We start from the raw sequence: 23,419 nt of genomic DNA on the forward strand, positions 1-23,419 counted from the left end.
ATGAGCAGGGAGGCTTCTGGGATCCATGCTCTGCAGTAGGAAATGAGGCCTAGGAAGGCATGGAGGGATTTTGAAGTCCTTGGAGTTGGAATATCCAGTACGGCTCTCACCCGGTCCCGGGTAAGATGTCTGGAACCTTGAGATAGGCAATGTCCAAGGAAAATGACTGAGGGTTGGCAGAACTGTAGCTTGATGAGCGAAGCCTTGCATCCTTGTTCTGCCAAATAACAAAGCAGGCTAATTGAGCACTTTTCAGTAGTGGGCATATCATCTCCACAGAGCAGCAAATCATCCACATACTGAAGCAGAACAACTTCTGGGTGCTCGGCTTGCCATGGGTCAAGGATGGTGGCCATGGCCTTTGCAAATTGACTTGGTGAATTTTGTGCCCCTTGGGGCATGACAGTCCAGGTATACTGTTGCATCTCATGGGTGAAAGCAAACAGGTATTGGCAGGATGGGTCCAGTGGGACACTGAAGAAAGCATTTGCTAGGTCAATGACTGTGAAAAATTTTGCAGATGGTGGGACTCCAGAGAGCAGAGTATGGGGGTTTGGTACAAGAGGGGTGTCCAGGACGGTAGCTTCATTAACAGCACGGAGATCCTGAACCATCCTGTACTTCTCTGGCTCACCTTTGGGAGTTTTCTTTTTCACAGGGAATAATGGGGTGTTGCATTCAGATTTACATTTCACCAGGGCACCCTTCTCCAAGAGTGCCTTGATGTGGGTAGAAATGGCAGCGGCCTGTGCTGGTTTTAATGGATATTGTGGTTTTCTTGGTAATTTAGCTCCTGGAATGAGCTTTACTACCACAGGGGGAACATTTAGGTGACCTATGTCCTCTGGGCCTGAGGACCATAACTTGGCGGGCACCTGTATCTTTAATGCCTCTGGGAAACTGGACCTTAATTCTGCTGCTTTCTCACGGGGCTTTTCTAAATGCAGCATTAGAGGCAAGGAGCACAAGGCTGAGGTGTCTGATTCAGATAGAGGTGTGGACATTTCTACCTGCCCATCCGGGGTAAAGGTGATGGATGCTTGCAGGCGCGAGAGAACATCAGCACCTAATAGGTTAATTGGGCATGTGGAGGATACCACAAAGCGAGCAAGCAGGCTAGAGCCAACTCGTAATGGAGTTGTTAAAGGGCTATGTCTCGGCTGGCCATCCACTCCAACACAAGAGACGTCAATATTTGACAGAAAGGATGGGTCTGGCAGGTCTTGTTCTCGCAGAACACTACGGGCTGCACCTGTGTCAACTAGAAATGTGGTAGGGTGGCCTTCAATGGGCAAAGTCACTGTGGCAAGTGGCCCCCCCCTTATCCCCTGTAGACACTGCCATGACAGGGGTTGCAGACACAGGCTTGCCAATTTCCTAATCATCAGGTTCCTCAATTATCGGAACCTGTTTGGTGGCTTTGGGAGCTGGGGCAGGTTTAGAGGGCTTTCTGGGCTCCCTTGGCTCCTTTTTAGGTTCTGGGCAGTCACTTCTAAAGTGCCCCTTGGCTCCACAATTAAAACAATGTCCCCCCTCCTCCGGTCTAGTACCTTTTGGGACTGGGGTGGAGCGGGATACCATGAGAGGCGCTGAAGTGGATCTTCTTGGGGTCTGGGCGGATTCCAAACCTCTAGCAACTAAAAGTAGGGTGTCCAGGGGAACAACCTTATATTCAGGGCGTGCAGCAATGATTCCCTTGCGTATAGAGTCCTTAACACCTTGGACAAACGCACCTGACAGCATTTGTGAATGAATCTTGTCAGTAAGATCAAACCCCAAATCTGTAAACATTTGATACAGTCTTGCATCAAACCTTTCCACTGATTCTCCTTTATCTTGAATAACATCAGTAAGGCCAGCAGCTTGATCTGCAAGTTTGTCCTTAGCCCATTCTTTTAATTGGGTGCAAAAAGTTACTCCAGAGGGGTAATCAACATCACTGTTGAGCTGATCTGTACTGAGGTGTCGGGCCATACTTGGCCAATACGCATCCCCTGCTTTAATAGCACAAATGCTCAATAAATCACGCCATGCGGCTGAATAAGTCTTTTGAATTTGAACTATCCCTCGGTAGAAGGGCATAGGCTGCTTTTCTGGGTCCGGGAGTGATTTCATCAGAGCACTAGCTTGAGTGGGGTTAAAAGCTACATATTTAGGAGGGGCCTGTTCTCCCCGACCCTTGTGGCCGAAGGGATCATCGATAGAACGATGAGATGGGGCTCCCGCAGCAAGTTCCGATGAGACATGGGACACCCTGTCCATCTCGTCATCATCGAATTCTATGATATTGACTCTTCTACGCGGTGCAGGTCCCGCGTGAGGTGAAAGGGTCGGTGGCTGGGAATGAGCCCCAGATGCAGGGGTGGCTAGCGAGTCGTAACCTGGGGACAGGTAGTCGCCGGGAATTACTGGCATCAGGGCTGAACTGGGAGCCGCCATATTGGAGGCGGGGAAAGGAGTTGCTTCAGGATTAAGGGAAGAAGCGGCGGCCATATTTGATATGGGCACTTCCGGGGCAGATTGGGCCGGACTGGGCATGACCGGAACCTGGGGAGTGGCTTGGGGAAAGGGAGGGTAACCGGGGTAGGGCAGGGCCATGGGATATGGGAAGGGGTAGGGCCAGGCAGGGGAGGGCAAAAGAGTAGGGTGGGCAGGTACGGTTAAGGAGGTAGGATATTGGACTGGGGCGGAGCTGGTTATCGGAGGAGACAGGACAGGATTAGTAGGGATAGATGCAGAAAGAGGAGTCGTAGCATGGGAGGGAGGGGTAGTTAGCTGGACGGGTGCTGATGGAAGGGGATTAACCATAGAGAGGGATTGCAGGGGGGAGGCGGCAGATGAGATGTTAGGATTAGACATGGAAGGAAGCGTGGGGATGGCTGAGGATGATGGGACCGTTAGAGAAAGGGAAGGGGTAAAGAAAGATCCATCAGAATTCAGGACCGGGCAGACAGGGGAGGTGATGGGATGGGATTCGGGAGGATCGGGAGTGGGGAACATAGTCAGCGGGCTATCACCTATGGCTGACTGAACCTTGGGGCTTGGGAAAACCCCAGCAACACAATTTTTATGATACACAAACAATTTCACACCTTTGTGATTTACTTCTTCCTCAACCCAACCTTCTAACTGAATAGCCTTCGCTACTCTGTACCATGCTTCAGCAGTCTTTAATAAACCATTATCTGTAAGCTTGCCTTTCATTTCTGCTAGTAACTTGCGCCAACTTTCTGGTTGCAATCTCCCACATGTCGGTACAGCAATTTTACATACTTTTGCAATCTTTTCAACACCTTTAACCATCTCTTCACCCTCTCTGTTCTCTACCAAATCACATGCTAACCAGCCCTTGCTGGGCTTATCTAAATCCTGTCCCATAATCCCTTTACCCCTATACCAGCGTCCTAGATATAGAGAGAGAGAAGGAAAATTGAACAAGAACGTCTACAATGCTCGACTGCCACCCGAGAATCGTGGGACTTTCTCAGGTGCGTCTTCCCAAAACGTAGACTAGTCACTGAATCCGCCTACCCGGGGTGGTAGACACGGATTGGAGCGAGGTGAGAAGTGTGTGACCAATCACTTCTCTTTTAAGAGGAATGGGAGTGGATAGTATAATAATATAGAAAGTGTAGAAAAGATGAAAGGCAAGGAAAAATCCTTAGAGACAGACACAGGAGTACATGAGACTCCTCATTAAACAAACAAGACAACAATACAGTTGAAATACAGTGTATGCATCACAGTTCGAATAAAATCAACAACCCCGTAGTGCCTCTATAGAACCCACTTATAAGTCTCACTACCACAAATAAACAGAAGAACTGGAATTCCACCAGCCCCAGCGCTCAGGGCGGTGGTTACCAAAAGAAAACTGGAATCCCCCCAGCCGAAGCTGAGGTTTACCAAAACTGGAATCCCCCCCGCCTCGGTACTCGGGACAGTGGTTACCAAACTTGGAATTCCACTAGCCCCAGTACTCGAAACTGTGGGTTACCACGTGCACACTGAGGCTAGCTAAGCTCTCAGAGTGTTACCAGAAGGATCACAGGAAATTATGAGTCTACACAAAATCCACAGTTCCAACAATCCCCTTTTTCCTTACAGCCACAGCCACGAGGCTCCTAAAAGAGGTAAACAGGCAAAGAAGACCCCCAGGAACGTATCCACAGGTCAACCCCCCTTTTTCCCTACAACCACAGCACCGTGGTTCCTAAAAGGAGTAAAACAGGTAACAGAAGACCCAGGCCAATCCCCTCAGGTCCACCCCCCTTTATCCCAAAAGGGGCAAAATACAAACAGATAGACAGATATACAGAAGACCCAGGCAAATCCCCTTAGGTCCACCCCCCTTTATCCCAAAAAGGGGAAAACAAGCAAGACAGAACCCCAGGCAAATCCCCTGCAGGTCCACCCCCCCTTTATCTCAAAATGGGGAAACAGGCAAACAATTCAAACACAATTCAAACACACCCAGGCAACAGATAGACTAAAATGCAGGTAAACAAATGAGTAACGAGACACCGGGCAAGATATTACCTGTCTTTGATGTCCTCCCGGGAAGCAGTCACAGACACGTGGACGGGTCAATCAAAGGGGCCGGAACATACCGGTGGCTCTGCAGAAGTCTCTACCGTGTACCTGGAGGTGATCAATCTCCTTTCCTTCCCCCTGGATTCCTCCGTCCAACAGCGTCTTCCTTAGGACGGCTCACCGGCCAGACATAGCCCGGTGCCCCACGTTGGGCGCCAAGTTGTTATGGTACTTTTTAGCAGTAAACCAAAATGTTTAAATGTCTATCTGTTCCTGTCCAAATTAATAAAATAAATTGCGTATATACGCTGAAGTAATTAAGTCTGACACACAAGGTTCAGGTTAAAATAACTTCGAGAAAATTTATTGGCAAGTGATTAAAAAGCGGACGCGCAGGTCCTTTTAAGAGACATTTTACGTCATCATTGATTATTAGAATATCAGCAAATAAACATCATTAATTGGATTAATTGTTAAGTGTCGTGATCAGTGTCCTCCTATCAATATTATTAATTGGTCCAAACAACTAAGTGGTTAGTCCCGTGTCCACCCACCAAGAGGTGGGATTGTTCTGGACACGGGTGGGGGACAAGGGGTCTTGAGCGTCATTTTACACGGTCGGTGATCTCAGGCCTCGTGGCCAGGTGCAAGGTCTCTTATGAATAGAACATTTCATTACTACTGTGTTCTCATGGCCTTCAAACTATACTATGTTGCAAATCTAAGGAAAAGTCAGCAATTCCTGTGTTAATCATGTCTTTATAGAAAATACAGTCTTTGTTCTATTGTATTAGATGTGCTGGGAAATTCTGTCATGTAAGGTAGTTTTAAAATGAACAAGTTAGGTTATGAGGACAAAATGGAGGATTGAAGAAGTCAGGTTAGGAGGATAAAATGGAGGATTGTCACAGTATAAAGTTAAAATGGAGTTAGTGCAATAATTGAATACAAGTGCAATAAGGTTTTTTAAATAATCCCACATCAAGACTGTGACATCTGTCAGGTTGGCTAGACATCTTAGGAAATAATGCCATCTCTTCACCCTTCCACAAAAATATAGCAATGTAAAACAAAGCCCAAACCCTGCTGTGTAAAATAAAATGTCAACCCCTACAAAACTATCTAATTAAATTAATACCATTCCTTCCCGTGGCATATGACAAAGCGTTATTCCCCCCCCCCCCCCCATCATTACAGCCTTTACAAACATGTTCATTTTAAGGTGCACAGGTCATCCCCATGGAGAAACATACCTTCTATGCTTACTATCATGGTTATGGTGCTTGATGTCACTTGGCGCCACCCCACGGAAGTATTCAAAGTGTTTTCTAATGGTTTTATGCTAACCAAGGCTCCCTGGGAACCTCCAGTCTGGTCCCATGTTCAGATATTTCTAAAACAAAAGCCTCTACTACTTCATTAGTGACATCTTCGGATGAAATTAATTTGCTGATATCATTTGTTGAAGGGTATCTATAGAGGGGCCAAACTGCAGGTGCCGGTAAGTGCCAGACTATTAAAAAATGGGATGGCACCGAAGGACACTTCTGCCACCATCACCACTAAAAAATGCTGTTATGGTTAGGGTACGTATTTTTCCCCTTTAACACTCTCGGTAGCTAAATTTCTTAGAAGGCTCACCTTTGGCTGGAAAAAGATCCATTAGTTCTTTGGTAAAGGGGGGACAAAGACCTCTCAGTGCTCCCTCTTCACAGTCTGTATGAGTTGCTGTCTGTGTGTGGCAGCTAGTACCGACAGCGGTCAAATGGCACATTTTTAATAGATTCCTTTTGGAATTTTCACAATCCGGTCCAGGATTTCTGTTGCTTGATGCCATTAGATTGCTTTAATATAGGCTGAAATCTGGCTGAGATTCAAGTTCATGATACCGCAGACATGGATAAATCTTGTGAGCAAAGTGTGGATTTTGCAGTTCGATTGCCCGTGGATAGTCCTGAATTATGTTTGCCATCTGCTTAAGCGTAAAGTAATGGGCAGTGTGTTGGCGGTTGGATGATATGCAGCGTAGGCTAGATGCAATTACATTTTTACCTTTTGCCAGAATCCATTATTCATTCAGACAGTCTTAGTTATGTTTTATGAAGCATGTTAATGGAGAGTGGCATTACACTGCCGTATTTTCTGTGTCTTTCAACACCGACTGACGGTTTGTGTAGCAATTCACATCTTTGTGGTGAACAATCTTTATCTGCAGTAGATAATACAAAGGTGGGCAATAAGAGAACTACAACTCCCATGGTGCTTTGCTAGTCTCAAGAATGGTAAAGTGTTGTGGGCGCTACAGCATAGGACTACAACAAATTGCCCATCTCTGTGCTTATGCCCTGTGGCACAGGAGCAGAGGAGGATTCTAGCTCCTGGACACTCAGCACTGGTCTGGTTCACAGCTTGATTTGTATTAATTCATTGTATCAGGGATGACAGTTTTTCCTGTTTGTTGCCAACACATTCTGAAATATCTGGAAATTCCAAACCTGCTGATAGTGGGGCACTGAGCAGAACCGTTGTCCCTGCCACTGTGCCCTCTCTATAGCCTGTCACAGCCCATATTTAGATAGTCTGACTGTTGTTTCTGCAATCTGACTCCATTTGGATGACCTATGCCCTATTACCCAGAATTCACCTACAGTTGGGCCACATGCTTCCTTGAACTTTGCCTGGAAGCAGCAAATCTCTTCATTCTGACTCTCATTCTTGCCATTGTGGGGGACTTGTTGTGTGCTGGAAAATCAAGGTATATTTAACTTTAATGTATACACAAAATAGATACCAAAAGACAGTGAGTATTTGTATTTTCACCAAAGAATTGATTAACTATTCTTGTAATCTAGTGGGGATTTTTTTTTTATGAGAAAATTTAAAATGACACAGATTTTAGGTGTTATTGTTTTGGGAGGGTGAGGGATTTAGATCTTATGGCTTCTTGGTTGGGGAGGGTGTCGGCATTGCCCAATAAAAGCTGGTTTAGCAGCTGATTATAACAGAGCCAGGATGTGCACACTTGTTATGAAATTGGGATTAGCAGAGCTGGCTAAGCAGGGAGGGAGAAGCTGTGGGACCTTAGCCAAAACTGCTGCTGAGCTTAAGTGGAGCCTGTGCAATTAACCAGCTACATCCTGGCTCTGTTGTATAGTAAGCAATCACGCCCATTGTCCCATATGTTTATAATTCCTGTATTGGATCCAGACAATTGAACTTTCCCAGTTCTTTAATTATTCTCTTACTGAATCAGCGGGCAGTGACAGGATTACTAGATTAAACTTGCTTTCACTTCCTTACTAAAAATGTATTTTTATTTATTTTTTTACTATATATATTTTTTTTTTTTTAAATGTTATTCATGGAAGTCAAGAGATGTAAGAGTCAAAATTAGCAGCCCAAACATTGTATTTATTATTGTGCAAAATAAGGAGCTGTCACCATAGAAACCTATAGAATGTCTCCCAAGCTTTATCACTTTGTCTCAGAATGCTACTTGTATGCCTTGATAAAACTCCCTCGGCATTGCTTTATTCACAGCACTAGCAATGTTAAACTATGCCTCCAGATTATTATTTTTTAATTCAATTTTTCTTTACAACTACCATAATACACTGTTGGTTATAGCTTGCCAATGAACTATGGGAGTTGTCCGTCTCCATCCTAAAATAACACCTAACACCCTTCCCAGAATTTACTAGATGTTTGGTTTAGAATATTGGAAATGCATTCTGAAACTTTACTGTATTGTAGCGTTTTTTACAATTTTATTTTACTTTTTTTTGATGTTGATGAGACAACTGAAAGTTTTGTAAAGGGGACAGGTTGCAGGGAGGGAAGTGTGCTTTGAGGAATCGTGCTTGGAAAGATTGGAGACAATACTGTTAGCACATACAGCAGAGCTGTCTGGAATAGATTATATTGGCAGAGCTACTGGAAAATGTTAGTACATGGCCCCTAGATGAGCGCGCTTGGTCCTGAGAGACAGTCAGAGTTCTGTTAACCTTCTCTGTGATTACTGACTGATAAATCCTTTTCCTATAGTGTCTAAATATGTGCGCCAAATATTCTTTTTGCTGAATGTTGGATATTCTACGATTTGTTAAATATCGTACTTCCAAACTTTATTTTATTTTAAATTTCAAAAAAATTCCTTTTTTTTTTTTTTTTAACAAACCACAAAATGTAATTTTCATCATATGCGGCTAATGCTAAGACCCTTGAGAGAAAATATGTGATTTGTTTTTATAAAGAAACTGAGCCTTGGTTGTCAGTGGAAGTGAAATGTCATTCTTTTATTCGGTAAAGTGGAATATGTGTAATCTTAACATGTATTTTGTAAGCTACTATTTATGGAGGTTCTGTCCTGGTGATGTCAGGGTTGGGGTCCTGAATCTAAACTAAAACTGGATATACTTTAGGACAGGTCTTAGACACAAATTTAGTGTAAAGAAAAATAATCAATAAAATTTGTCCACACTCAATTGTTCAAAGAAGTAAGGATGAAGGATCTGTTTATTACGCATACGGTATTACTATGCCGTATTATGATGTGTTATGCTAACTGTGAACACTGTTCTTTCACGTTACGGTAACCTTATGTCCCACTAGTAGTGCGTTCTGCCTCCTTTGTTAAAAGGAAATTTGAAGACCATAATCACTACAGTCTCTTGTGGCACCTATGTTGTAAGGAGTCTTTGGGAGTCCCCTCATTTCTATCAAGCTGTTTTTGAGTGGTTTGAAAAAACATGGGCTTTCCAAGGACTCAAAACGTGTCCTTTAGCTTACTGAGAAGGCAGTATTTTTTACTTCCATTCCTGGTGGACCCCTTTTCCAGGGGTTTGCCCCATGGTGGTTTAGTGGTTGGAGCTTGTGCTCAGCATTTCCACTGGGTACAGATTCTTCCTGGGTAACCTCTGACTAATATAGAAACACCTGGGTGCAGGGCCAGTCCGAGAGTTCTTTTGATCTCCCTGTGCTTCTACTGAGTACCCTCTCTGTGTACCCCTTGCAAGTGGCATAGCACTCTTGATGTTATGGACTACATCTCCCTTAATGCTGTTAGAGCTATAATGCTTGCAAAGCATCAGGGGAAAGGTTGCCCACAACATATGGAGTACCAAAGGTTGCCTACGCATGCTGTTGGGTATATGTACCACGGGGTTGTGAAACGGATATAGCATACCCTGTCAAATGTGTGTTTCATAAATAAAATGTAAAAATTGTCTGTCTGTCTGTCTCTCTCTCTCTTTCTTGTGTTGGAACCAATGAAGAGAGGGCCCTGGTGCAATCACTTAAAAGGACACTTCGAGTGGCATAACAACGTCATCATAATGACATCATCATACTATCATGATGTCAATCATATACTAATATGGTGATGTCATCATAATAAAGTTATGGTGCAAGGAGGTTCCTGAGTGCAGGGTTAAACCATTAACAAATGGCTTAACCCCAAAGTCTGGACAATGCTTATATGAAATTCTCACAAGGACTGTGTTGGAATTTCTCCGGAAATCCAACCCAGTCAAAAGATATCATGAGACAAAGTATGGACTATTTTGTCTTATTCATTTTTCCTTTGCTGGACAAAGCTTGACAAAAAGGCGGCATTACCGCCGTCAAGCTTTGCAAAGCCCCCAGTCATCACAAATGACAGCTGAGGGAAAAGCTATTACTATGGATCCTGCAGGATCCTCTAGAGACATCAGTGTTGTACTCTAGTCTATGCGTGAGAGTACGCCGCTGACCTTGGCTCCTGGGAGCACCAAGACCTAAAGAGGACACCTTGGAATAAGATGGCGGCGCCCACGAGGAATAGGTTCAGGAACATAAAACTACCTTAAAGCAGAGCGATCATGATCTTCGATGTTTGCGAAATATGCAAAGACTCCAGAAGGTGACAGTACTGCTTTAAACCAGAGGTTTCCTGGAAGGAGGTACCAACTGATGCGGAACTACAAATTCTACTGCTAATGCCAGTGCTGGGGATGTATAGTTTAGCCATCTGGTTTTAATACCAATTGACCAATAATCAGAGCGTGCTATAAACTTGTGTGGTTATTCATTACTACGCCTTTAGGCCCAAAGTAAACTTTTTAGGCTCAAAATAGTCAAATTGCTAACTTTTTTTTTTAGGTTAGATATTTTGGTCTAAAATTAGCATTTCAAAAAAAAAATTGAGTTTCAAGCTTAGAGAATAACTACGAAAGTAACCATTTGCGCCTTGAGTATTTCTTTATTTACGATTGCATCATGCGGCACCCTGCGCCCGAGGAGGCTTCGTTCTGGGCTCTTTTGATGTTTGAGTTGAGTAATGTAAATATAAGCACAGTAAATGAATTGTTCTCTGACCTTTCTTGAGCTGGGACGTGACTCGAATCTTTTGGCAATGTAGTGCACAGATCTGGAAAGTGCGTGTGTGTTGTAAGGAATGCCATTTAAGATGCAGCTTTATTACAATCTAATGCTCTAGAAGAGAGGATTAGCTCTGTGTGATATGTGCTAAAAGCTCAGAGCGGGTTGATCTCTCAGCTGCTCCAAGCGGGGGCTACTGGCAGGTGATTACCATGTGTTTTTCCCCATTTCTAACTTAAATGATACTGGGGCATAACAACAGGTCACGGCATTCCATGCGTTTTAACAACAGGCATTCCTGCTTATTAACAGGTGTGTCTGCCAGTGTTCCAGATTTTTAAACACGTGACTTGCATTTCTGCTGTCAGTAAGATATGAGGTTTCAATGCAATATGGCGTACCATTCATGGCAATAGTGTAAAAAGTTGTGTGTACTAGTAAACCTGTGTTTTTTAGGGTGAGACGTGAACAGTGCTGGATCTGCTAGGGTAAGTGCTCCCCCTGAGATGTCAGGGGCTTATAGGCTACTTGGGGCCCCCAATCACTAGTTTTGTTTTATTTATTTAGTTTGTTTTAATGGATCCATCCGCTACTATGAGTTGCTTTTTTTTCTGTGATTTACACATACACAAGTTAAAGGAACACTGTAGGGTCAGGAACACATGTATTCCTGACCTTATAGTGTTAAAACCACCATCTAGATGGCTTGCCCCCCCTTAAAAGGTAATAAAACATACCTTATTACAAGTGCCGCGCATGTCTGCCTGCGCTGGCCCTGCCCCGATCCGCCTCCTTGCTGACATCATCACAATTTTTGTGGGAAAGCATTGGATTGGCTGAAATCGGCAAGGAAGCGGGGATGGGGCAGGGGCAAATCAGCACCTCCTCATAGAGATGCATTGAATCAATGCATCTCTATGAGGAAAATTCAACATCTGAGGAGTGGCCACTGGAGGTGTCACTGTGGGGAAATGTAAACACTGCCTTTTCCTGGAAAAGGCAGTGTTTGCATGAAAATGCCTGCCTGGAATTATTATATTCACCATAACATTAACACTTCATTAAGCTGCAGTTGTCCTGGTGACTACAGTGTCCCTTTAACTTCCTTTTTTAAAATTACTTTGGAGCTATGTGACACATTCCTATTACTGTAAGTTTAATAGATGTGGAGCTCTGTGATAATTCTGTAGAATGCTGTATAGTGTTACAGAGCTTTACAGCAATTACAAGTAATTGTGTACGAGCTGGGCTAGAGAGTTGCTAGGTTTCAGCACCTGGGGCTTCAGCCTAAAAGAAAACTCAAAAACCACTATACTATCAGAGAAGTTAAGATTTCTCCTAACAAATTTCTGTTTCCCAGCAAAACCTCCTGACATTTACCTGCGGATCACTGTACCAGTGCTATTCTTTATATATCAGACAGCTGCTTTGAGTAAAGTTTAAATTAAAAATCAATCTAACAAAAAACAAAAAGGGAAAAACAGAACAAAACTTATATCTTACTGCCATACACACTACCTGTAGAGATCCGGGGCAAAAGAGTCTTGCATCCAAAACTCCACCCTAGTAACACCTATAGAGCTGTGTATTTTAATATTCACCAGCACTAAATCTGGCATTGAGGGGGTATTACTAGAGAGTCTTCACTTCGGCCAGGTTTTCCTTAAGTGCTATGTGATCCTCGTGCCATTAGATAGTACACAAATAGTAAAAACTATTACCATGTGGAATAACAAATTATTGAGGCTGGTGATTTCTATATCCCGATACACTATTGATTAGGGATCTGCTGATTAATATTGTACAGCGCTACGGAATTTGCTGGTGCTACATAAATAATAAAATATTAATAGTAATTAATAGTTTGGTTGATGTAATCGGCTGATATTCGGCATTTTCACAATTATCGGTATATGCTTATAATAATAATACCGATATTGGCAATATGGCGGGCGGTGGCAGAGACCCAGCGCACGTTATCTTCAGATCCTCTCTAATTCTTGCGAGCCCCCAGCCATCAAAGTGTTACCGTGGGTTACCACGCAGCATACCAGGCTCGCAAATATTGCAAAGAGGAGCTTCCGGAAACAGAACGTAGTGTGTCGCCCTCTCTCCAATGTAGGTGGCACCCGGGACGGACCGTCCTCTTTCCCCCGTTAGCACACTGCTGGCAGAATATTGGTACAGAAAAGTGTGAACTGCAGTATGGAAGTTAAAATAAAAGATAGTGGGTGATATTAGGGTAGAAAGCCAAGGTGCAAGGAAAGAGAGAGGAGGGAAGTAAAAAATTGGAGAACATAATTGGGCCGTGGAGGCATTCGAGAGAGAGAAAAGTGCAAAAGGGGAGCGTGTAATAAGAGAAAACAAACTAGGTAGGATAGAGGAGTGTGATGGGAACCTGGGAAAGGAAAAGCTAAAATGTGGTGAACACTAAAAAGCAGAACTGGAACAACGAAACAATAAATCTTGGGAGGAAAAAGGTGGAAAATACAAAAAGTTGATGTTTATTATTTGTAGCATATGGCTTTACAGATTCAAATAAAAATGATATCAGAGTATGAAAGAAATTCTGGCAGTAAGCAAGTACATCTTCTTTTGCTTCTAAAAAAAAAAAAAGAAAGAAAATGTAACAAAAATATGAAAAATACATTCACACAGAATGATGGCTCCCCCAAATGTGTATTTCGTTCCTAACATTCCAAATATGTGCCAACCTTCTCTTCTGTCCATTAAAACGTATTGTCCTGACTCGATGCGCTAATGAATTTTCCACCTGATCCTACACACAGACACGTACTAACTTCTGAATTCCCTACTTATTCTCATTCCAGCAGCAAGCTCAGCAGAGTAATCGTTTTTCATGAAAGCAAACAAATAATTCTTAATACATTCTTAATAAACATGTGTGATTTAAAGGGACAACTGAAAATACCACGATTTTAATGTATTATTACCACATTAGTATCTACACTTGAGAATCCATGTTTTGTGATTTGTGAAGGTCTTGTCTTCATAAATTGATATCCAATGTAAATAATAAATGTCTGGTGTGTTTTAATGCGTGATATCTGACCAAGATCCACCATGGTTACCTGGGCACATATCATTTCTACGTATTGATGGGCAGGACGGGAAAAGTGGTCTACCATGTAATATTTAACATTTTCATATTCCTCAATAATTAAGAACTAGATTTCCCCCCTACAATACTTTATTTCTGCAAAGTCGGGCCACTCAACAGTCCTAATTTTGGTGGGACAGTCCGTGTTTCAAAGTCCTGTCCTGCTGTCCCGGGTTGGTTACCTGGTGTCCCACATCTGAGGACACGGCGAACTGTCCCAGGCGGCACAAGTAATGAATGCACAAGCCATATATAGAATGCAAACGCTGAACAATGGAAAGGAGTTCTTTAATCAAGCTAGATGCCGAAAGAAATGTTTTGATTTTCCTCCTACATCCTATGAATGATGCATAGTACAGGGGAAGACCTCTCATGTGCTGCCCATCCGCATGAATAGCGTATCCAGGAAACCAAACATCTAGCAACAGCAACTCTAATTACAAGTGTCATTTCGGAGGCAATGGAACATTTCTAAAGCCAACTAAAGACTAACTATTTTTTAGTAGCACTCCTTATTTGGATATCCAGTCTAAATGTATAATCCTTAATTCCCTGCATGCGCGAGCATACTATCTTAGTTTTTTTTTTTCATGGAAATTTTGTGGGTATTCTTTTTCAGTAATGTTTATTTTAGTGACATGGTCATCTGTCTAAACGGTAAATTCCTAAAATACTTCCTTTCTATTTTCTTCCAACAAAGGAGTGAGGTATAAATTACCCTTTTATTTCTTAATAGTATGCAGGTCAGAAATAATGATCTATCAGGCCTAGAGAACAATAAAAATATTATAAAGGGAATTATCACAGGTTGGGCAAACCTTTCAACATTTAAAGTGGACAAAGGGGGGCACTTTGATTTTAGGTGTATTAAAAGAACACTATAGGGCTATAGGGTCAGGAACACATACATGTATTTCTGACCCTATAGTGTTAAAAACACCATCTAGTGCCCCTGCCTCTCCTAAATATAGTAAAATCTTACCTTTATTAAAGTCTGCTGCAGGCTCTGCCTGCTTGGCTGACATCATCAGAAGTGGTGATCTGAGCCAATTACAATGCTTTCTTATAGGAAAGCATTGGATTGGCTGAGATTGTAAAGGAGGCAGATCAGAGCCAGCACAGGTCAAACACAGCCCTGGCCAATCAGCATCTCCTCATAGAGATGCATTGAATCAATGAATCTCTATGAGGAAAGTTCAGTGTCTGCATGCAGAGGGAGGAGACACTGAATGTCAGTCACACTGTGCAGCACTGCCCCAGAAAGCACCTCTAGTAGCCATTTGAGGAGTGGCCAATGAAGTTATCACTAGGCTGTAATGTAAACACTGCATTTTCTCTGAAAAGACAGTGTTTACTGCAAAAAGCCTGAAGGTAATGATTATACTCACCAGAACAAATACAATACGCTGTAGTTGTTCTGGTGACTATAGTGTCCCTTTAATTAGAGCGTGGCCAGGGGCTGGGCTGTTTTGAGACATTTTAGGTGACTTACTAATAATTTATGCAACTAAAATTAGAAAAAGAATAATGTATCTTATTTACAGAGACTGATTTCTCATTGACAGCCGCTAGAGGCACTTCCGCGCTTCTCACTGTGAAAATCACAGTGAGAAGACTCTGGATGTCCATAGGAAAGCATTGAGTAATGCTTTCCTATGGGTGGTTTGCCGCACATGCGCATTCGGCGCTGACGTCGGCAGGAGGAGGAGAGGTCTTAAGGAGGAGGAGAGGATTAAGGTAAGTGGCTGAAGGGGTTTTAACCCCTTCAGCCCAGCGGGAGGCTGGCCATGAGGGTGGGGAGGACCTAGTAACCCTATAGAGCCAGGAAAACTAGTTTGTTTTCCTGGCACTATAGTGGTCCTTTAAAACCTTGTCCCATTACTAATTGTGTAATTATTTGATTTTTAATATGACTCCAAGTGTGAGTTTCTGGTTGTCTCCAGCTGCATTCAATCATGAATTTTTATTGATACAAAACAGTGAATTTCTAAACATTATTTGGCCATTCTAAATGAAGTAGGGCCGTAACAGACACTGATTTCTAAACACATTTATTGTAGTTTACTGTGAGTATTATTGTTATGTAGCTCTGGTATACACTCAGACACACCAACAATATGGAGCTCATAGAAAAAAGGGGCACTGGCATAGAAAATAGAGACAGAGGATTTTGGACTCAAAATAGGGACTGTCCTTCCTAAATCAAGACAGTTGGGAAATATGATGGGTTGAGGAAATGAAAAAAAAACACAAATGATTTAATATTTAGATTAAAATAATCAAACTGAAAACAATCTTGATTCAATTTTTTCCAAGTTAAGTCATTTTGGCCTAAACTCTGAGAGGAATAGGTTTTCTAAAAATAACATACGTTGGGTCTGTGTCATTTTAAAATAACTGAACTGCAACTAACTATAAAATTGCTGCCACAGAATATTATGGAGAGAATCTAAAGTGTCGGCATCTGGTCACAGAGTAGCACTTAGAGGAATCTTCAGGGACAGAAGAGCGTGAGAATTCTAAACAATCCCACAATGCTGTCTTTATTACCATGACCCGCTCCAAACATAAGAATCCTCTGCTCAGACTGCCATAGTAGGGTAGTGTCTGAAGCTGCCCTTTTAATTTGTGTTCTGCAACCCCTGCAGTGACAGCTTTGAGTTTAATGAAGTGATAATGTTGCCATGTACCATTAACCCATCGTAAGCTGTAGGTTTGACCTACTTTGCGTGGGTTAACCCTGTTTATCACCCAAGCATGGAACTGATTTTATAAGGATATTCTACAAAACACAGCTTTCAACATGAGTGATTTTTATTCAGATTCTTGGGAAATAGCCGTGCACAAATGGATCGAATTGAATGTCCTTCTGATTTTTGTGACTTTATGTATATAACGTCATTGACACTACTTAAGGTAATCTGTTATGCATATGCAATGTATACATACACAGCCTTGAATTTACAAATCAAGGCTGTTACTGCAAGGCAGAACTTTTCGTGTGCTGCCTGTGTGCACTTATAGTTGATATTTTGATATCGCATGTGCCTACGAAAGTGTGGTAGATTTGATGACCGTAACTGCTTTTAGTGACTCCAGTTGAAAAGAATAATAAAATAAACAAAAAAGGTAACTATTCTAAAATCAGTCATTTTAAACAGACTGGTAATGACTCCCTTTATAAAGTGTGGAAATTTGATCAGTGTGCTTGCATATGATTTATAATGTCCTTAATATTATTATAATTTATAAGGTCCCCCATATTATTAGTGCATGTGTATATTTTGACATGGTATTAATGGGATTTGCAACCATTCATCTCTTTGTGTACAGGAGCCAGAGCCGGACCCAGGAAGAGAATCGCACCAAGAGATCGCAGAGGACAGATTACAGGAAGCTGATTCCATATTCCATGAGAGTGCAGGAGCCTCAGCAACCATTCTCAGGTTGGAGAGAATAAATATACATACAGGGTTTGATTTACTAAAATGAATTCAAAGTGAATTTCAAATTGAAGGCCATAGTAACTGAAAGCATAGCTGATTTACAGAATTTTTCCAGTTTGGATTCTTTGACAAAAACTTTCTTACATTAGGATTTCTATTCCTGTCCATAAAATATACCTTACAAAAACAGGACATCAAAACACTGGAGTAGTATTGCACAAATTGAGAAATTAGCCTCAGATATTAACAAATAAGACTCCAGTTATCCTGGGAGTCAAATATATGATCTATAAGTAAAAGCTCGGATGTCTTTGATTAGCAAAATTGCATTCAGGGACATTCTGTCAATAAATGGCGGTGAATAATAAAGTATCTGTAAGTGGTTATGTAGGCGCTTGCTGTTGTTGCCTCGTACGATATTCTCCACTCTCCGATCTTTCTCCGCACCTACGCAGCTGCTCTATCCGTGGTTAGTACAGGGTTTTCTAAGGTCCAAAATTCAATCAAGCTCATATAATCCAGACTTCTCCAGGGCTGAGAGACAATGTAAGTAGGTAGTGAACTTAAACAGAATCATTTCCAAATAAAAATTGTAGCTTACTTTATCAAAAAATATAACTATAATTAACTGAGGCAATATCATGAGGCCATTTATATCCATTGACATGCTTGGTTACAGAATAGGCAGTGCCAACACTGCTGAGCCTACAGGGTCAATCTCTTTGCTCCAGAACCATTACATTAAACTGTAGTGGCTCTGGTGCCTAGAGCGCCCCTTTAAAAATAAATAGCTATGTAGTGTGTAGGTTATGCAGTGTGTGTAAGGAACATAGGGTGATGTGGGATAAGGATGTAGTGTGTATGTGTGTACGTTATGTAGTGTATGTTTGGAATATGGTGCGGTGTGGGAAAGGGATGTAGCGTGTGTGTGTGTAGGAAACCTGGTGTGGTGCGGGATGGACCGAGGACCTGACCAGTCACTCTGCTGCTAGCCCGAAGCAGGGCTAAAAGGAAAAAATAACTACCTGCCTGGCGCCTGGAACTGCATGTCCCGGGCTTCGGGCAATAGGAATTGCGCATCTCTGTAAGCAGATACAATATACAATTCACAAAGATTCAATTCAGCATCAATGGGCAGATAAAGCTCACCTATTTAGTGTTTTGTCATATTAACTTTACAGTTAAATAACTAATGACAAAGTTAATGCTAAGTGCTTTAAAAAATGCTTCCCCCACCTCTCCCAAAACAACAACCCAACAACAAACAGAAGTGGGGTTAGGTATTGTTGTATTAGCACAGGATGACAAGGCTAAGTGATCTACCCTTGGGTGATGTTAACCAAGGTTCCTTTTTTTAGAATAGATGGTGATTATTTGGGTCCCAGATTTTCCCAACACCACCATGTGATATTTTCCTCTTTTTATCTGACTTCAGAATTTATGGTTTATAATCAATTACTCCATTCAGCAGCAGCAAAAAATTAAATACAAAATACTTGACTAAACTACACATTGCATGTGTACAAAATATGTTTACATAAATAAAATACTTTGACCTTGTTCTTAAACACTTCCTGAATTACTGCTTTCTGTAAGTCATGACTCCTTGTAAAATATGGCTTTTTTGTGTTTCCAGTAACAATCCACACAGTAAAACTAGGTGGTTTATTCACTAAAAGATTACTGGTTAGTTGGCAAACAAGATTATAGGAACACTCTAATGATAGGAATACAAATCTATATTCCAAGTGGAGTGTTGTACAGGCCCGTTAGATTATTGGGCCCCACAGAAGTAATAAAATAAACTTTTTACTAACCTGCTGTTTTTACCGCCGTTCCTCCTCTGGCTGAGATCATCATTACTGATCATCTTAACCAGTCCACTGCTTCTCCATTGAGAAGCTTTTGGTGGGACGTGCACAAACACGGCAGTAGCTGCACTGCACCAATCAGCCTCTCCTCGTAGAGATGCATTGACTCAACGCATCTCTACCGGAAGTGTTCGGTTTCTCCGCTCAGAGCAAGAACAGGCTGAATATCAGTCCTGCAAAGATTGCAGGACTCTAACCTGTAAGACCCACTAGTGGCTGTCTGAATGAGGTAACAATGTAAACACTGCTTTTTCTAAGAAAAGGCAGTTTTTACATTGCTGAAACTGCAGTAACAGTCTTTATACCTTGGAACCACTACATTCCAGGAACAATATGAAACCATCTGATTGAATATCCAAATTAAAATTGGAGCTATGGAGGAAGGAGCACATCTAGTGGCGATCATGAAGACCACCACTAGAAGTGAATTTAACCATATCATGTAAACATTACGATTTCTACAACTCAGCAATGTTTTCCATGAAAGGGTTGAAATGACAGGGGTCCACTGCACTCAGACCACTACAACTGAGGTTAAGTAGTCTGGGTGGCTTCAGTGGTCCTTTAAGCTACAGTTGTTGTGGTGCTTAGAGCGTTCCTTTAAAGCATGGTGGCCACAATCAAGAAAACTCTAAGCTTGGTTACCGTGAGCTGAATATATTTTTCTGTTTCCCAAAAAGTAAAACAAACAGTAAGATTGATTGTCTTTTAACAAGAATCTCATGTCTTGGAAAAAGAGCATTAAATGCCATCAGGGTGCGATGATGGTGGGGCAGGATTGTAGGGTGTGCCAGCATCGCAGAATGAGTCACATGTGATGTAGCAACTGGAAATGTGCCAACGCTGGGTATGCACCAACCAGGAAGCTGTGAAAAACACTTTCCGAAGGGCAGAAATGCCCTGTATTGTTCTCGGTGATAGCACATCTAATGATTTGTGACACTAATTTTAAAAACAACAACAACAAAAAACAAAAACCCGGGCCTGGAGACTGGGGAACAAAATCAGGACTTTCCCTCTGGATCTGGGACGCCTGGTAGGTGTGGACTCCTGACTTTGAGGGTTGTTCACCAAAACAGCAAAATAAACACCGACATTCATGATTTAAGCTGAAATAACAGCTTGCCCTCTCTAATTTTCCACCTCAGCTACACTGAAAACATTTTGCAACTGACTATGTACTCTTTGTGTAGTAAATTATCCCCTTAGCAAAAAATAAGTTGTGGTTAGTCAGAAACAACATATGATGCACAGTGACTCCAAGATAAAATAACAGCCTGGAATACTGCGGGTGAGATTAGGTTATAGGTAGATGTTTTTTTCACTTTTTATTTATTTATTTATTTATTTGTATGATGCTAATAAAATCATGCAAACTTTACCCACCCCTTTATCTTTGAAAGAGGTTTTGTTGTGTTTAAAAAGCCTGCAGAGTGAGGCTTCTTAAACAGAACACAAATAGAAAAGAGGAATGAGACTTTCCTCTCTATTCCTTCCGATTCCATGTGATTTAAAACTGGTGTTATTAGTAAATACTGTCCTTGTCAGACATGTGGTGTGTATGGATAAATATTCCACACCTGTTAGACAGGAGACAGGTTTTACTGTATGCTTTCTGTCTGTTTGATGTAAAACATACTTGTCATGTTATTAAAGAAACACTGAAGCGTTAGGAATACAAATGATCACTGGGGACTTGATGTGCTTTTTTGACGAGTGCCGCACACATCCTAGCCTACCAGAGTAATGCTTTCCTATTTCCGCATAACGTCACCGAGTTTTACTCGGACAGTGCTGCAGACATTCCTATAGTTTAGAGGCTGTGAGTATAACGGCTATTAAAGGTGGATTTATCCCTGCATTTTAAATATTGCAATTCCTAAAAAGACTGCAATGTTTTACATTGTGGGGTTAAAACTAAAGCAGCAATAGACCATTACCACTTTATTAAAATGAAGTGGATGGACTTGGCGTTTTTTTCCAGTTTTTTTTTTTAGCAGTACTGAAAGGAAAATTACCGAGCACTCCCACTCAAATTAAGTGATTCCCCATTCCTTCAAGTAGTGAGATTTATTTCCCAAGCAGTGAATTGAAAAGGGAATGACATCATAAAAATCTATTTAAATTCCCACAGATATTTATGAAAATTTTCCTTTTTTTTTCTGTTCCACAATGTTAAATTCCCTTCCTGATTCACGGCTTAGTGGATACAACACCTTAAGACAAAAAAAAGTTTATTTTGGAGCAGCATGGTTCCTGAGATATTACTATATGCTAAGATGTAAATTTTCTTCAGTAAAGTGGGAATCTTTGGGAAGTCAAACAGGTTTTATTCACTAAAGTTAGAATTGTCATGAATTCAAAGGGAATTTCAAATTTAAAGGGATACTGTAGGCACCCAGACCACTTCAGCTAATTGTTAAACATTGCAGTTCCAGAGACACAGAGCTGTTTGCGTTGCAGCACTAAGTCTTTCCTCAGTGGCCGTCTCCCAAACAGCCACTAGAAGGCTTCCTATATTGACTTGGCATTTGGGAGGTCCAATGTGAGCGCAGGGCACTTGTCAGAGGGGGAGGAGCTTCAATAGATCTGATAAGTAAATAAAGTGTTTTAAACCTTTTATTTACCGGGGAGGAGGGCGCAAGGGAGGGGGCGAGACAGGGGGAGCGATAGTGCCAGGAATACTGGTGTTAGGAATAAAAAAACAAATGTATTCCCAATACCCCAAGTCTCTCCCCATTCCTTCCATTAAAGGCTTAAAAACAAACAAAAAAAAACAACTAATTTGCTTGCCAAAATAGTCAATCAGAAAACCAAAATAGTCAATCAGAGCTGGCCGCGGGTCTCGCGAGATTTACACTGGGGAGCTGGAGGAGCTGCAGGGAGGTGAGTAAACGCTTGCTGCCCGCCCCCCCAGGACCGCCGGGCTTGTAATGAGCCCGGCGGTCCTGGGAGGTATTATCGGAGCACCCACTCCCTCCCTTTATTCGAGTATAACGCGCACCCCTAATTTTCAATTAAAAATCGGTACAAAATTTTATACCGATTTTTAATCGAAAATTAGGGGTGCGCGTTATACACGTGTGCGCGTTATACTCGAATAAATACGGTAGTTAGATAGCACTAATATAGGTAATGTAATAAGGATGGGTCATACAAAACATCTTTCAAAATGTTTTCTCAAATAACTGATAGTATAACGCTATAGTTTCTTATGCCAGAGCACAAAGAGTTAAAGGCCTCAAAACTGTTTTAGAAATGTAAACATTCTTTGTAGATTGCATTCTGCATTGCAACTGTATAATCATGTTGCTTATAGTTAGACACATGGTATAGCAGAGTTGTCTGTGTCCTGTACATGCCAGTTTGCTTACTATTATGTGGTTTGACTTGCCTGCTGTATATTTGGAATAAAGTTGTCTGTTATGTGGTTTGCAATTTCAGTCCCAGTAAATCCCTGTGCATGTTTGTAGGATGTGAGAGTGAAGCATTCTGAGTGCAGTGCCCTGTCCCCTCAGAGAAAAAAGTTCTAAGAAAAACGGCAATATTTATGATGCAGGGTTAACTTCATCTCCAGCCACTAGGGGCACATTCTGGCTTTTCACAGAGTTTAACACAGTGAAACGACATTGGATGTCCTCACGCTTTGCATGAGGATGTCCAGCGTCTTCAAAATCCCCATAGGAAAGCATTGAGACAATGCTTTCCTATGGGGAAGGCCTAATGTGCATGTGGCGCTCACTACGCATGCACATTAGGTTCCCCCATCGCCCGTGACATTGGAAGAGCAGGTGGAGACTGATCCAACGCCGAGGATCTTTACCCAGGCTGGTGTGGGCCATGGAAGTCTTATTTTGGCACCATTTCTTTGTTGACTCCAAGCCAAATGTAATATTGAGAGAAAAATAACCCTTTATATTGCGTAATTGGCAACAGTGCCACTTTAACTTGCCACATTTAGAGTTCATTATACACCACAGCGTGGTGATATTAATGTGGGTGCAGAGATTTAATGCTTCATGTACAGGGTTAATACAGAATATTGAAGGGTTAATACAGCCGGGGTGGATTTTATAATTGTAGCTAAATGT

At 41.8% G+C, this 23,419-nt stretch overlaps 1 protein-coding gene across 5 annotated transcripts in view; it reads left to right on the forward strand.

The window, feature by feature from the left end:
* The window catches only part of TACC2 (transforming acidic coiled-coil containing protein 2), a 113,675-nt gene that overhangs the window by 21,172 nt on the left and 69,084 nt on the right, over positions 1 to 23,419 (forward strand). For all 5 annotated transcript variants that reach the window (XM_063433626.1, XM_063433629.1, XM_063433630.1 and 2 more), the window contains exon 4: positions 17,345 to 17,457. In XM_063433626.1, coding sequence (XP_063289696.1) covers positions 17,345 to 17,457 — 113 coding nt within the window. The remainder of the gene's footprint in view (positions 1 to 17,344; positions 17,458 to 23,419) is intronic.

The sequence above is a fragment of the Pelobates fuscus genome, chromosome 10 (genome assembly GCF_036172605.1).
Source record: "Pelobates fuscus isolate aPelFus1 chromosome 10, aPelFus1.pri, whole genome shotgun sequence".
Taxonomy (NCBI): domain Eukaryota; kingdom Metazoa; phylum Chordata; class Amphibia; order Anura; family Pelobatidae; genus Pelobates; species Pelobates fuscus.